The sequence below is a fragment of the Oncorhynchus clarkii genome, chromosome 29 (genome assembly GCF_045791955.1).
Source record: "Oncorhynchus clarkii lewisi isolate Uvic-CL-2024 chromosome 29, UVic_Ocla_1.0, whole genome shotgun sequence".
In the NCBI taxonomy this organism is placed as follows: domain Eukaryota; kingdom Metazoa; phylum Chordata; class Actinopteri; order Salmoniformes; family Salmonidae; genus Oncorhynchus; species Oncorhynchus clarkii.
This window is the reverse complement of record NC_092175.1, coordinates 35,580,222-35,596,780: the sequence shown is the minus strand read 5'-3', so window position 1 is coordinate 35,596,780 and position 16,559 is coordinate 35,580,222. Positions and strand designations below refer to the sequence as shown.

Genomic DNA, 16,559 nt, shown 5'->3' with positions numbered 1-16,559 from the left:
TAAGAAACTAGCTCCCTGGTATACAGAAAATACCCGAGCTCTGAAGCAAGCTTACAGAAAATTGGAACGGAAATGGCGCCACACCAAACTGGAAGTCTTCCGACTAGCTTGGAAAGACAGTACTGTGCAGTATCAAAGAGCCCTCACTCTTCAATACTTTTGGACGGCAGGTAGCCTAGTGGTTAGAGCGTTGGACTAGTAACCGAAAGGATGCTAGATTAATTGAGGAAAATAAGAACAATCCGAAATTTATTTTTGATACTGTCGCAAAGCTAACTAAAAAGCAGCATTCCCCAAGTGAGGATGGCTTTCACTTCAGCAGTAATAAATTCATGAACTTCTTTGAGGAAAACAATGCATACGAAATGCTTCAGTCTGGTTTTAGACCCCATCATAGCACTGACACTGCACTTGTGAAGGTGGTAAATGACCTTTTAATGGCATCAGACTGAGGGTCTGCATCTGTCCTCGTGCTCCTAGACCTTAGTGCTGCTTTTGATACCATCGATCACCACAATCTTTTTGAGAGATTGGAAACCCAAATTGGCCTACACGGACAAGTTCTGGCCTGGTTTAGGTCTTATCTGTCGGAAAGATATCAGTTTGTCTCTGTGAATGGTTTGTCCTCTGACAAATCAACTGTAAATTTTGGTGATCCTCAAGGTTCCGTGTTCGGACCACTATAGTTTTCACTATATTGTACATTTCAATGAAACATGGTGAAGCCCAAAAAATTGCCCTCGCTAGAAGCCTGTGTTTCAGACATAAGGAAGTGGATGGCTGCAAACTTTCTACTTTTAAACTCGGACAAAACAGAGATGCTTGTTCTAGGGCCCAAGAAACAAAGAGATCTTCTGTTGAATCTGACAATTAATCTTAATGGTTGTACAGTTGTCTCAAATAAAACTGTGAAGGACCTCGGCGTTACTCTGGACCCTGATCTCTCTTTTGACGAACATATCAAGACTGTTTCAAGGACAGCTTTTTACCATCTACGTAACATTGCAAAAATCAGAAACTTTCTGTCCAAAAATTATGCAGAAAAATGTATCCATGCTTTTGTTACTTCTAGGTTAGACTACTGCAATGCTCTACCCTCCGGCTACCCGGATAAAGCACTAAACTTCAGTTAGTGCTAAATACGGCTGCTAGAATCCTGACTAGAACCAAAAAAATGTATCATATTACTCCAGTGCTAGCCTCCCTACACTGGCTTCCTGTCAAGGCAAGGGCTGATTTCAAGGTTTTACTGCTAACCTACAAAGCATTGGTCCTGCCGTACATACCTACACGTACGCTACGGTCACAAGACGCAGGCCTCCTAATTGTCCCTAGAATTTCTAAGCAAACAGCTGGAGGCAGGGCTTTCTCCTATAGAGCTCCATTTTTATGCAATGGTCTGCCTACCCATGTGAGAGACTCAAACTCGGTCTCAACCTTTAAGTCTTTACTGAAGACTCATCTCTTCAGTGGGTCATATGATTGAGTGTAGTCTGGCCCAGGAGTGTGAAGGTGAATGGAAAGGCTCTGGAGCAACGAACCGCCCTTGCTGTCTCTGCCTGACCGGTTCCCCTCTTTCCACTGGGATTCTCTGCCTCTAACGCTATTACAGGGGCTGAGTCACTGACTTACTGGTGCTCTTTCATGCCGTCCCTAGGAGGGGTGCGTCACTTGAGTGGGTTGAGTCGCGGATGTGATCTTCTTGTCTGGGTTGGCACCCCCCCTTGGGTTGTGCCGTGGCGGAGATCTTTGTGGGCTATACTCGGCCTTGTCTCAGGATGGTAAGTTTGTGGTTGAAGATATCTCTCTAGTGGTGTGGGGGCTGTGCTTTGGCAAAGTGGGTGGGGTTATATCCTTCCTGTTTGGCCCTGTCCGGGGGTATCATCGGATGGGGCCACAGTATCTCCTGACCCCTCCTGTCTCAGCCTCCAGTATTTATGCTGCAGTAGTTTATGTGTCGGGGGGCTAGGGTCAGTTTGTTATATCTGGAGTACTTCTCCTGTCTCATCCGGTGTCCTGTGTGAATTTAAGTATGCTCTCTCTAATTCTGTCTTTCTTTCTCTCTTTCTTTCTCGCTCTCGGATGGACCTGAGCCATAAGACCATACCTCAGGACTACCTGGCATGATGACTCCTTGCTGTCCCCAGTACACCTGGCCGTGCTGCTGCTCAAGTTTCAACTGTTCTGCCTGCGGCTATGGAATCCTGACCTGTTCACCGGACGTGCTACCTGTCCCAGACCTATTATTTGACCATACTGGTCATTTATGAACATTTTAACATCTTGGCCATGTTCTGTATAATCTCCACCCGGCACAGCCATAAGAGGACTGGCCACCCCTCATAGCCTGGTTCCTTTCTAGGTTTCTTCCTAGGTTTTGGTCTTTCTAGGGAGTTTTTCCTAGCCAACGTGCTTCAACACCTGCATTGCTTGCTGTTTTTGGTTTTAGGCTGGGTTTCTGTACAGCACTTTGAGATATCAGCTGATGTACGAAGGGTTATATAAATACATTTGATATGATTTGATTTGATTTGTATGACAAAAAAGATGGGGGAAATTGCTTCTGTGTCGATTACAGACAACTGAACAGTCGTGGACAATCTCTGTGTGCCCAATCAATCTACACAGGTGATACAGGCAAATTGAAGAAGATCCATCCATCCGGTGTAGAGAAGACAGCTTTAAGGCTGCCAGTTCTTTGGGGCTCTACCAGTTCTGTGTGATGCCGTTTGGTCTCAAGAACGCACCTGCCTCATTTTAGTGATTGATGAATACAGTACTATGAGGGCTAAAAGACTGTCAATTATTCTGCACAGCTGAATGTTTTTTTAATGCTGTACCCCCTGGTACCCCCCTGGTCCGATCTCTCATACTCCTCGCCAGAGGAGGTCGAATCCCGTTACACCGCTCAAAGAAAGTAATTTGTCAATTTCCATTATCAGCACTGCTGTACATACATCTACATAGAGAGTGAGTAGACACCCAGCTCCTATAAGTCAGTGGCGATTTTAGCATGTAAATCTCAGTGGGGCAAACTCAACAAAACATTTTTTTATGCATGCCAGCAAAGCCTCTACACAACACAACACTAAACATTGCATTCATTTCACTATAACAGGGACAAAAGGTGTCCACAAACTGTTAGGGCCTACATAAAGCTGTCCTAACAGCAGAGCTTTATTTTCAGCACCATGGAGTGAATCCTTACCACCGGCTGTAATAGTCTCATACAAACTTGAACCCAGCCGCAGAGGTGAGGATAAATCTGGCTACCGTAGCCGACCTGAGAACCTGAGAACCGTGACGGGATAACGAGCAGGCCCAGCATACGGCAATGGCCCAATTGAAGAATTGACTCCCTTAGTGGAGCCCGAAACACTGGAACTAACTCGGAATCCCTCCATCCTCTCATGACAACGTTCCCGAAGCCGGTTGTCAATCCGGATGGCCAGAACGACAAGCTCCTCCAGACTGTCAGGGTTGTCCTGGGAAGCCAGTTCATCCTTGAGAACCTCACTGAGTCCGTTCAGAAAGACTGAGTGAAGTGCCTCTGTATTCCAACGGCTCTCAGCAGCGAGCGTCCAAAAATCAATGGCGTAATCCGCTACACACTGCCTGTCCTGCCGAAGAGCAATGAGTCTTTGAGCAGCATTCCTGCCACTGGTGTGGTGATCAAACACCCCCCTCATCTCCTGGGTGAAGCTTTGCCAATTGAAACAAATGTCTGCATGCTGCTCCCATATGGCCGTGGCCCAGGCCAGAGCCTGTCCTGAGAGCAAGGAGATGACATATGCCACTCTGGCATGCCCGTGGGAAACATTGATGGCTGCAGCTTGAAGACCAGCGAACATTGGAGCAGGAACCCACGACACCTCCCAGGATGCCCCTCATTGCTCTCCGGTGCTGGGAGATGAGGCTCCCGAGGGCTGATAAAAAGTGGAGGGTTAGGAACCACCACATGTGCAGCAACCGTTGCTCCCGTCTGTCCGTTTTACAGAGTGAACACAAGAGTTCCTAAATCCTCTGATAATATTTTCAGCTGCGTCTCATGGCGACTCATCACAGTTCCGTGGTGAGTGAGAGCAGACCGTAAGTGATGGAGCTCGGAGTGTCCCTCGGACGATGGAGAAATCTCTGCTGGGTCCATTTTAGGCTCAGGTCTACAGTCAGTCTCATACAAACTTGAACCCAGCTGCAGAGAAACACAGCAGGGAGAGGTGAGGATAAATCCAGAACATTTACTGAAGCTTACACAGCAAAACAACAAAGCACTGGCACATGAATCACTAAACAAAACAAGAGACCTGAGCAACCGGCCTAGTCCACAGAGGACCTAAATAGTCATACGCCAGGTGAACCCAATAAGCCCAATCAGGCTCACCTGGACACTAGAAAACATAAGGGTGCCACTGCACCCCAAGGTGACCTCTGACCTGTGACAACCGCTATACCGGGCTATCAGCAGAGCCTTGTCTGGCAGCAAAACAGTTAATTCAGCCTCCTTTACTGCCTTTTAAAAAAACATAGTTGACATGGTTAAATGAATGTGGTTTCTACTTACAATTGAGATGTAAAAACTATGGCATAAGGGGAGGACGAGCGGATAAGAGGCATTCCATAATTTCAATTGAGACATTAATGAGCGAGCTGGAACGGACGTAGTCACTTGTAGCACTTTTGAAATGTACAGTGACAGAATTCAGAACATGGGCCATTCTTACAGTGATCTCCCTGTACACTAAGTCAGAACTGTAGGAAAAATAAAGGGGGCATATAAGCAGACAATGAAAGCTCTTACAATATTCAATGATGACATTTCTCTAAAACAGCCTACAGGCTGCATGTGCACCACCAAGTCAGAACAGTAGGCTAAGTTATGGGACCAAATTATTAGGGTGAGGCACATGGTCTACTAACAGCTTTATACACAACATACCCTTAGTATTGCTTTCTAAGCTACAGTATACATATCTCCCTGGCATATTACATAATTTGTCGTTAAACTTTGTCATCAAAGTCTGGCATTCTCTGGATTTATGGTGCTTTCAAGACAACTGGGAATTCTGAAAAAAAAGCAAGGTTGAATTATGATGTCAGTGATCTTCAGGTCGGAGCTGAAGAAAGAAGCCTGAGTTCCTAATTTGGAATTCCGAGTTGGATGACCGTTCCAAACGTATTTTCCCAGTCGGAGCTCGTTTTTTCCCCGAGTTCGCAGTTGTCTTGAACTCACTGAAGTCTGAGATTTCCCAGTTCAGAATTTCCAGTTGTCTTGAACACGGCAGAAGTCATGCTTCATTGACAGCGTGGCCAAAGTCTGAGCTAGTAAGGGAAAGACAAGTGCTAGTAGACAGGAGAGGTTTGGGAGTATCTGTCTCCCTGATAACTCTGGTCTCATTAGCAGGTGACAGGGACAATATGCTAGTTGTGAGACAACAAGCATCAGCTTGGCCAGGGACAGAGACGACCCAAAGCGAATGTGAAAGTCAGGTGCTAATCCACTGATTATTTTATGACTACGTGAGAGAAACATACCTGGAGGAGGTGAGACGCAATATAAGTTAATCATTTTTAAACTCAGGTTACAAGCAAGAAGGTAATACTTTTCACACTGTCATAGTAGTTAATATCTTCATATGGCAAGTTCTCAGGGTTTTAGAAAGCTACGATGTGTAAATATTTCTGTCAACCGCAAGGGAAAATAAGAAAACACTTTAATGGTTTAATAAATAAATGCTTAAATACAGATAATTCTGTGACTTATCTTTTGGGAAAAACTGAAATAGCCAGGTGATATTTCTTCACTGTTATATGTAAGACAATAGGTAATGATTAACTCCCGCCATTACATTTCAGTCATTTACCAGATGCTCTTATCCAGAGCAATTAGGGTTAAGTACCTTGCTCAAGGGCACATCAACAGATTTTTCACATAATAGGCTCAGGGTTTTGAACCAGCAATCTTTTGATTTCTGTCCCAACACTCTTAACCGCTAAGCTACCTGCCAGCATCCCAGTTAATTTCACAACAGCATTTTATTTCACAGACATGTATTCTACTAAACATTTGGTTGTCATTGAGTAAATGAAAGTCAACTATACCATATGTTCAGCTAAGCATTGGAATGGTCCAACCAACTGGGGAATCAAAAGAGAACTAAACGGACCAGCAACAACATTTGATGAACTGTTAAATCCTAACGATGCTGTATTTCCTAACGATGCTGTAATTCCTAACGATGCTGTATTTCCTAACGATGCTGCATTATAATATTGAGTTACAGTTGATAGCGCAAACTCAGTGTTTCCCGTGGAAAGCCCTTGGCTCTTGTGTCACTGTTCCTGTGTCACTGTTCCTGTGTCACTGTTCCCATTGGAACCAGTGGCTGTTCAAATGCAGAGATCAAAGAACTTCCTAGCCCTTGATGGCAGGATGACCTGTCTGTGCTCTGTCCCCTTCTACCCCTTTTTCTCCACCCACTTACCTCAGAACTGGAGGGTAACGCACCCCAAGGGAACCAACACCAAGACAATACACCACTGTATTTCAGGGTGCATACAGTATTAAACTACTAGTAGACCACCAAGAAAAATGTGCAATCTGATATAAATATTTGACTTCCTAACCTTCGGTCCAATAGCATAATGTTATACAATTGTGCAATGACAGTTTTATGTGAGCATGAATAGGCCACACTTCCACTATTGTGTAGTTTATATCACTTTAAGTTTGAATGTATATTTTATTGATTCCAGTAATTATAGGTGTAATAATTACAATTATATAAAATATATATATTTGGTCTAACAACATGTCTGTTCCCAGAGCTGGTCCCGTGTGGCTCAGTTGGTAGAGCATGGCACTTGCAATGCCAGGGTTGTGGGTTTGAATCCCATGGGGGACCAGTATAAACAAAATATGAAATGATATGCTCTCACAACTGTAAATCATCCTGGATTAAAGTATGTTCAAATGTCTGGTGGCAGGTAGCCTAGCGGTTAAGACCATTGGGGCAGAAACATAAATGTTTTTAGTTTGAATCCCTGAGCTAAGTGAAAAATCTGTTGACGTGCCCTTGAGCATAGGACTGTCTGCTAAAATGTAAATGTCTGTAAACCAGCCTTAAAACTAAAGATCACAAAGCATATACAGTAGGCTATAGATCAAGTAAGGTTCATGGCATTTATTGTCAGCTGTAATATACCTTCTGGGATGAGAAGGAAACTTCTTAGTGGTTATAGCTATATATATATGACTATATATATGACAAATATGTAACAGGGTATTGCAAAGAAGGGTAGGCATCTCTTATACTGTGTATTTGTACTGACCCTGTATATAGTATTCTTACTTACTTTCTTGTGTTCTTAATTTTCTTTCTCTAGTTTTTGTTCTAATTTGTTATTTTTTTGTACTACTTAGTTATTGATTACTGGATTGCTGGGTTTAGAGCTCGCAAGAAAGGCATTTAACTGTACTTGTGAAAAAATGTAATAATTATGATTAAATAACACAACCATCAGCTGTTAATATCATGTCACCGTGCTAGGCTGCTAGTTTTTTAAAATGTATTTATACAACTTAGTTAACAGGTTGATTTTTGTCTACAATGTTTATACAATGTTGATATATTGTTTTAATAATATTGGTTTGTAGTCGTATGCATCTCCAGTACTTAACGGCACCAGTGGATTTCATTCCTCTAATCTTTTCAACATTCTTGTACAACAAACATTATTCAGAGACCATGCCACAATACCGTAAAGTAAATTGGGGGCTGCAAGTATTTAAAACATGTATTACAATCTATCCCCAGGATGTTATCTGTTTTATTGTTGTCGCAATCACAAGGATGTGTTATTAGTTTTTATCCAGTGGTCCTACAAAAATATTCAATAGGACTGTAATGCCTTACATTTTGTCACGTTCTGACCTTGATTTTCTGTTGTTTTGTATTTATTTAGTTGGTCAGGGCGTGAGTTGGGTGGGCAGTCTTTGTTTGTTTTTCTATGTTTTGGGGCATTTCTATGTTTTCGGCCTAGTATGGTTCTCAATCAGAGGCAGGTGTCATTAGTTGTCTCTGATTGAGAATCATACTTAGGTAGCCTGGGTTTCACTGTGTGTTTGTGGGTGATTGTTCCTGTCACTGTGTTTGTGGTCACAGGATAGGCTGTATAGGTTTTTCACGTTCCGTTTGTTGTTTTGTAGATTTAAGTTATTTCATGTATCGTTAATTTTCCATTAAAGAACATGAGTAACCACCACGCTGCTTTTTGGTCCGCTTCTCCTTCTACAGACGAACGTCGTTACACATTTAGCTAACGTGATTTCAGTGTTCACATGAGGCATAATTCCAAAACAAATTTCCATATACATGAAGGTGTTAAACATTTCTTTTAAGAGACCAATGACATCACACAGCCAGCATTTGTGACAGGCTGACAAATCAGTCTGAATATAGAGAATCACTGACAGTGGGGAGGGGGGATTATCTGGGGGGGGGGGGTTTATGGATTTATGGCAGATGAATATGCTTGGCTATGAGTTCAGTAGTGGCTCGGGGGTATCAGGGGCTGTCACAACATTTCCAGATGTAGGTTACATCTCGATGTGTAGAGAGAGCTGTAAAAAGCCACACATGTTGTATAGTAGTCGTTATGGTTCATTGTAGATTATCACAACTTGTAATGCTGGTTAAAGAATTCTATTTGGATCTACAGGAGCACTGAACGGTACGTTGCTAAACTGACATATAAAAATAGATATATAATTTAAACATCCATATTCAGTCCTAATATTTATTTATTTTTAAATTAAAAGGGAACATTTTCTGTTTGGTATAAAGATATTTCCAAATCACTTTCCTAGGTTAAGAACAAAATGCATGTTAAGGAGATATACCCACCATGTATGGTAATCACTGTTCTCTAAAAAAGGAAAAGTAGGTTCCAACAGTGCCCAACAATAATTTAGTGGTTTTCAAATCGTATTACCGTTTACACCGTACAATTTAAATGTACTAAGATTTGAGATGTGATGTGTTTTGTTTTGCTGCGGCTGGCTAATGTAAAATTGTGATGTTGCGTCATAATGGCAATAGAGTTGATCAGACTGCAATGATAATATAATCGACATGTGAAGTGTTGGTCCCATGTTTCATGAGCTGAAATAAAAGATCCTAAAAATGTTCCAAACGCACAAACAGCTTATTTCTCTCAAATTTTGTGCACAAATTTGTTTGAAATGCTCTCTGTTAGAGAGCATTTCTCCTTTGCCAAGATAATCCACCCACCTGATAGGTGTGGCATATGAAGAAGTTGATTAAACAGCATGATCATTATACAGGTCCACCTTGTGCTGGGGGACAATAAAAGGCCTCTCTAAAATGTGCAGTTTTGTCACACAACACAATGCTACAGATGTCTCAAGTTTTAAGCACACGTGAAATTGGCATGCTGACTGCAGAAATGTCCACCAGAGCTGTTGCCAGATAATTGAGTGTTAATTTCTCCACAATAAGTTGCCTCCAACGTCGGTTTAGAGAATTTGGCAGTACCAACCGGCCTCACAACCGCAGATCATGTGTAACCACACAAGCCCAGGTCCTCCACATCCGGTTTCTTCACTTGCAGGATCGTCTGAGATCAGCATCTCAGACAGCTGATGAAATTGAGGAGTAATTATGTCTGAAATAAGGTCTGTTTCTGAAAATTCATTCTTATTTTCATTCTGAAAACTCATACTTATTTTCATTCTGAAAACTCATTCTTATTGTCTGGGCCTGGCTCCCCAGTGCGCCTATGCCCTCCCAGGCCTACCCATGGCTGCGCCACTGCCCAGTCACGTGAACTTCATATATTATGGCCTAATGAATTGATTTAAATTGACTGATCTTCTTATATGAACTGTAATTCAGTAAAGCCTTTGAAATGATTGCATGTTGCGTTTATATTTTTGTTTAAATGAAGTAAAAGATGCAGACTTTTGGCCATGTACATTCAGTCGATCTTTCTCACCTGTCAGTTGAATCATTAACTAAAGCCAGGCCATAAAGCTATAGTTTATGGAAAGTTTAATCATGGTGGGTGGGTTGTAAAGATTGGGCCTATTATTGCCCTCAGCCAGTACCCATTGCATGGTCTTACCTTTTGCCTCTGAACCTACAAACCTGGAAGGCAGGTAGCGGGGAGGTTGTTGTTGTTTTGCATTTTTGTTTAATGTATGTTGGAATATAACTGCCTGGGAATATAATGCTTCATTAGGTAGTGTTAAAGGTTGTGCAACAGATCTCTACTGTCCAGATATGCTAATTTGGCCTTCTACCTGCAAAGTTTGCATCGTTCTGAGAATGTGGATGTAGAGTGTCTTCTTCTGGACATGTGGGTAAGGCTACTGTAACAGATGCAGGCATCTCTTGGGTGTCCAATGACGTTTATTGGTTGTCATGTGACAGTAAGAGGAAGTGGGAGAGTTCTAGGTCCATTTCCTTCTTAGAGGAATCAGGTTTTACAGTCTGTTACAAAGCAGACAACCCAAAATGGTAACAATCTAAATATAAACATCATTATTCATTGCTTTGGATATAATTAGTTCGTTAGTTACATCATAGCAAAAATTATATATTAAAATGGAGTACTGATTGCTTATTTACCAAAACACTAGCCAGTTCAGTAGTTATTTTATGGTGCATATATTTAGAAAAATATTGATCAACTCTTTCATCTTCATATATTTCCTGAGATTTGGAAGTTACAAAGACCTTAGCTATTTCTACAGCATTACCTGCACCCTATTAGATCATCATTTAATTCTGTGCAGAATATACATTCTTCCTTCTTTATTACACAAGTCTATTGAAGATCAAGGGAAATAAATTGGAAATACCTTAATGTTTTTTATACCAATTTTAGAATAACACAATTGGATAAAGTGTTTTGAAATGAGTAAATTTACTTTCATTATTACAATTGATGTGAACTAGTTAAGCCACTAATTATTTACATAGTTATTTCATGAAAAAATAACCTGCAAATGTAATTACCTATCCAAACATTTATTTTAGTTCAAAATAAATCTAAATATGTACTTTACTACATTTAGAAGATAAGAAAGTTGTCTTCTCAAAACGTACTTTGTAATAAAGTCCTTGTACCTATTTACTAAGATCCGCAATGAAAATCAATTTGCGATTAGAGCCATTGCTACACTGCTAAATGACACTTTGTGTGCCAAAATGTAAATTCAATTGGGGAATTGACTATATACTGTAGATAGGTGACGTTATGCTAGTGTTGTCTTCAGGACATTGCAATTCATATAGTACAAATATAACAATTATATGTATGCATATGTAGTTTATTTGACACTTAAAAAAAAAACTTGTAGTAAGAATATTTACATGTTTTTGCATTCTTCATTCTAACATCACCTGTAATGAAACTGGACTGGTGACTTGAACAATGTAATGAGTGTAGTATGTAGTGCCAGGGCTCTCCAACCCTGTTACTGGAGAGCTAGCTACCTTCCTGTAGGTTTCCACTCCAACCCTGTTACTGGAGAGCTAGCTACCCTTCTGTAGGTTGCCACTCCAACCCTGTTACTGGAGAGCTAGCTACCTTCCTGTAGGTTTCCACTCCAACCCCAGTTGTAACTAACCTGATTCTGATTATCAACCAGCTAATTAGTAGAATCAGGTGTGCTAAGTAAAATTTGGATTGAAAACCTACAGGAGGGTAGCTATCCAGAAACAGAGAACCCTGGCTATACTATTTATTTATCTAGAAAAGTCAGTTAAGAACAAATTCTTATTTACAATGACGGCCTACCCCGGCCAAATCCTAACCCAGACAAGGCTGTGCCAATTGTGCACCACCCTATGGGACTCCCAATAACAGCCGGTTGTGATACAGCCTGGAATCAAACCAGGGTCTGTAGTGACACCTCTAGCACTGAGAAACAGTGCCTTAGACCGCTGTGCCACTCAGGAGTCTTTTATCTGGACATTTTGAAGTTAAACAAACATTAGACAATAATAACTAGAACAGTTTGAAATTGAATAATTTACAGTCGTCCCAGCAGCGTCCATATGTTTTGAAACAACTATTGATGTAATGACAGTAATCCTGTGATGTTTCTTCTCACCTCTCGTCACCCTGTTTCTGTATCATACTGTAATGCTTCCACCTAGTGGTCCAGTCTGATAATGAAGTCAGTACGGGTATGATACAATATCAAAATACAGGTGAAATAATGCCCTATATGTCACTTCTCTAGGCTCTACGACTATGCAACAAAAATACATCTATCGCAGAAATACACCATAATGAATTGTAAAAACTGATCAGTAATTATGGTGCGTAGGTGCATACTTCACATTGGAAAACAAATCGATGCTATTGAAATGCCATTAACACATTGTTCTTCATACATAGATGTCATTCAACTCCAGTGATAGTCGTCTCTTTCTCTGGCTGGAAGCAGGTGCAAGAGGTCTGCAGAATTCTGCGGAAAGACAATTTCAACATCGTACACAATATACATTCATAATCATAAAGCGGTGTTAAAATAAAATACTTGTTACTGTACACAAACTATGATGAAATGACTGAGATATGTGGTTGTCTCACCAACCACCTTAAGATGAATGCACTAACTTTAAGTCTTAACTATCACTTAATAAACTGTTATAGGAATGTACTGTGTGTCATTCTCTACTGTGAGTTACCGTAATGGGAGGTGTCTTGGTCCGGGTGGATTGTGGTCTCCTCCTGTGGCCATTTGTTGCATAAATCCCCACGCATCTCAATGTAGTTGTTCTCCTCCACATCTAAACACACAACAGTGCAGTTTGGGAAATGGAATGTTCCATGTGAATGTTCCATGTAAATGTTCCATGTGAATGTTCCATGTAAATGTTCCATGTGAATGTTCCATGTGAATGTTCCATGTAAATGTACCATGTAAATGTTCCATGTGAATGTTCCATGTGAATGTTCCATGTGAATGTTCCATGTGAATGTTCCATGTGAATGTTCCATGTGAATGTTCCATGTAAATGTTCCATGTAAATGTACCATGTGAATGTTCCATGTGAATGTTCCATGTGAATGTTCTATGTGAATGTTCCATGTGAATGTTCCATGTGAATGTTCCATGTGAATGTTCCATGTGAATGTACCATGTGAATGTTCCATGTGAATGTTCCATGTGAATGTTCCATGTGAATGTTTCATGTGAATGTTCCATGTGAATGTTCCATGTGAATGTACCATGTGAATGTTCCATGTGAATGTTCCATGTGAATGTTTCATGTGAATGTTCCATGTGAATGTTCCATGTGAATGTACCATGTGAATGTTCCATGTGAATGTTCCATGTGAATGTTCCATGTGAATGTTCTATGTGAATGTTCCATGTGAATGTTCCATGTGAATGTTCCATGTGAATGTTCCATGTGAATGTTCTATGTAAATGTACCATGTGAATTTTCCATGTAAATGTTCCATGTGAATGTTCCATGTGAATGTTCCATGTAAATGTTCCATGTAAATGTTCCATGTAAATGTACCATGTAAATGTACCATGTGAATGTTCCATGTGAATGTTCCATGTGAATGTTCCATGTGAATGTTCCATGTGAATGTTCAATGTAAATGTTCCATGTAAATGTACCATGTAAATGTACCATGTGAATGTTCCATGTGAATGTTCCATGTGAATGTTCCATGTTAATGTACCATGTGAATGTTCCATGTGAATGTTCCATGTGCATGTTCCATGTGAATGTTTCATGTGAATGTTCCATGTGAATGTACCATGTGAATGTTCCATGTGAATGTTTCATGTGAATGTTCCATGTGAATGTTCCATGTGAACGTTTCATGTGAATGTTCCATGTGAATGTTCCATGTGAATGTTCCATGTGAATGTACCATGTGAATGTTCCATGTGAATGTTCCATGTGAATGTTTCATGTGAATGTTCCATGTGAATGTTTCATGTGAATGTTTCATGTGAATGTACCATGTAAATGTACCATGTGAATGTTCCATGTGAATGTTCCATGTGAATTTTCCATGTGAATGTTCCATGTGAATGTACCATGTGAATGTTCCATGTGAATGTTCCATGTGAATGTTCCATGTGAATGTTCCATGTGAATGTACCATGTGAATGTTCCATGTGAATGTTTCATGTGAATGTTCCATGTGAATGTACCATGTGAATGTTCCATGTGAATGTTCTATGTGAATGTTCCATGTGAATGTTCCATGTGAATGTTCCATGTGAATGTTCCATGTGAATGTACCATGTGAATGTTCCATGTGAATGTTCCATGTGAATGTTTCATGTGAATGTTCCATGTGAATGTACCATGTGAATGTTCCATGTGAATGTTCTATGTGAATGTTCCATGTGAATGTTCCATGTGAATGTTCCATGTGAATGTTCTATGTAAATGTACCATGTGAATTTTCCATGTGAATGTTCCATGTGAATGTTCCATGTAAATGTTCCATGTAAATGTACCATGTGAATGTTCCATGTGAATGGTCCATGTGAATGTTCCATGTGAATGTTTCATGTAAATGTTCCATGTGAATTTTCCATAGAAATGCAACAAAACGCAAAAAGTAGATACTTACATTCAGTCTGACTTTGACCTTTTCTCTTTTTCTGACGCCTCTTCTTCAAATGTAGAATGTCGACGGCCAGTGTCGTCAGTGCAAATGCAAAGAGACCAAATGCAGCCACAGCTGACCTGTGACCTTTTCCCGAAACAAATGCCACAGTTTAATTCTAAATGTATTCATGAATCTTAAAAAAGGTACTGTGTTCTGTAGAACCCTATCCCCTGATTCATATTTGTGCCTTCAAAGCTTGGTTCAATACATACTGTGCTACTCAATTAAAGGACAAGTAATGGGCAGGTCTACTGTACTGTCCAGAGAGAACGGTTCTGGACCAATAGTATGCAGAAAGTCCATGAGGAGTTACTGTACCTCTGCATGTTGGGACAACTGGGCTGAAGCCTTCCTCACTTATTTCGTTCATTGCCACACAGGTCAGGTTTCCAGGCGTATGGCTGTCCAGGAATAGAACAGGACCTGAGCTCAGGGTCTGATTGGACCCTGTCCAGGCAAATGGCTGCTCGGTCCAGATCATCACAACTCTGTCTCCTTTATCAACAGAGCAGGTCAGAACAACTCTCCCATCAAAAGTACAGGAGGTTCTCACCTTTGGTTTGGAAACAGGTTCTGAAATGTAAATCAATCATGTCACACAAATATACACTCACACAGTGCAAAGTCAATCAACAAGCTACAACAGAGAATATTATTTTCAGTCAAAATGAAGCAAATAAATTAACATTCATGGTCAATAAATGAACGAAAGCCCAAAAAAACAAAAAAACAAATGTGTACGTTAAAGGGGCAATTTGCAAGTGGGTACATCAATGTTTGGACTTAAATTAATGATATGGCCATTGATTCTTGAAGAATATTACTTAGAAATGCCTCATGAGCTTAGTTCAACTGTCATACCCCACCAGAAACCAAAATAGAAGCCTGTTTTACTCCATTGTTTATAAACCATGTGATTGTAAACAAACTGTATAGCTTCAAAAAATTGTTGAAACAATAATCTTGATATTGTGCATCCATAGCTCAGTCTGAATTTGAGAGTGGATACATTTTTACAGCCCCATCCCTCAGCTGTTTACCAAAACAATGGCTGGGTGGACACTGTTATTGTTTGAATTGCTGATTGCCCCTTTAATCAACATAGACGTGTATGTTTGTGCTAAAACTTCCCTGACAAATTGAAGAATTGTGTAATTTCAAACAACTCACCTAGAATACTGAGCTCAATGTGCCGCTCGGATAAACGGCCTCCATTTTCACTGTATTGTTCAACAGTATAATTTCCACTGTCTCTTTTCAGTCCTTCATGAAACTTCAGTGAACCATTTAGAAAGATCTCACACCTATCCATTAAATTAACAAGCGTACCATTTCTAGCTATTAACATATCTGTATTATCATGTTTCCATCTTATGTCAGCGATCTCGGCGTGTAAGTGCATTTTAGGGTGAAGGAATATGGAGTTTCCTACTCGTCCAACTACTCTGATGTCTTCTGCAACAACTGAAAATAAAGCATTTCAATGCTTTAAAATAGATGCGCAAAAAACTATAGTTACAAATATTTTTTTGACTTATCAAGAAAAACTATTCAGCCTACTTACCATAGCTTATGTAGAGGTGAAGAAGCATCATCCACATTGGAAGCCCACCAGTATATGTTAAAACTCTCAGAGTATGGGATGAGGACATGTTTGTAAACTAGAAAAATTGTCAAGAAATTAACGTGTAGTTGTCATTACGCTCAGACAGTTCTGTTTCCTGCTATGGGGAAATGGCCAACTAGACATGAAACCACAGCATATGGGTTCAAGCGTTCTACAAGTTTCACTCACTGAACAGAGAAATGTAAAAAAAAAAATTGTGCTTACAACTAAGCACAGTGTAAACAATGTCAACTCACCTCCATGTCCTACT

The 16,559-nt window shown here is 40.3% G+C and overlaps 1 protein-coding gene and 1 non-coding gene across 2 annotated transcripts; one reads left to right on the top strand and one right to left on the bottom strand.

Annotated features, from left to right (window-relative positions):
• The first annotated feature begins 6,827 nt into the window (after positions 1–6,827).
• On the top strand, positions 6,828–6,903 carry trnaa-ugc (transfer RNA alanine (anticodon UGC)). Its single transcript has one exon. It is a non-coding gene; the product is annotated as a tRNA-Ala (tRNA).
• Positions 6,904–11,337: 4,434 nt separating this feature from the next.
• Positions 11,338–16,140, bottom strand: LOC139388751 (T-cell surface antigen CD2-like). Its single transcript, XM_071135652.1, has 5 exons — positions 15,853–16,140; positions 15,001–15,255; positions 14,644–14,766; positions 12,723–12,824; positions 11,338–12,499 (listed from the first exon to the last, which is right to left on the bottom strand). The coding sequence occupies exons 1-5, from the start codon at positions 16,082–16,084 to the stop codon at positions 12,420–12,422; spliced, it is 792 nt and encodes a 263-aa protein (XP_070991753.1). The 5' UTR covers positions 16,085–16,140; the 3' UTR covers positions 11,338–12,419.
• Positions 16,141–16,559: the final 419 nt, after the last annotated feature.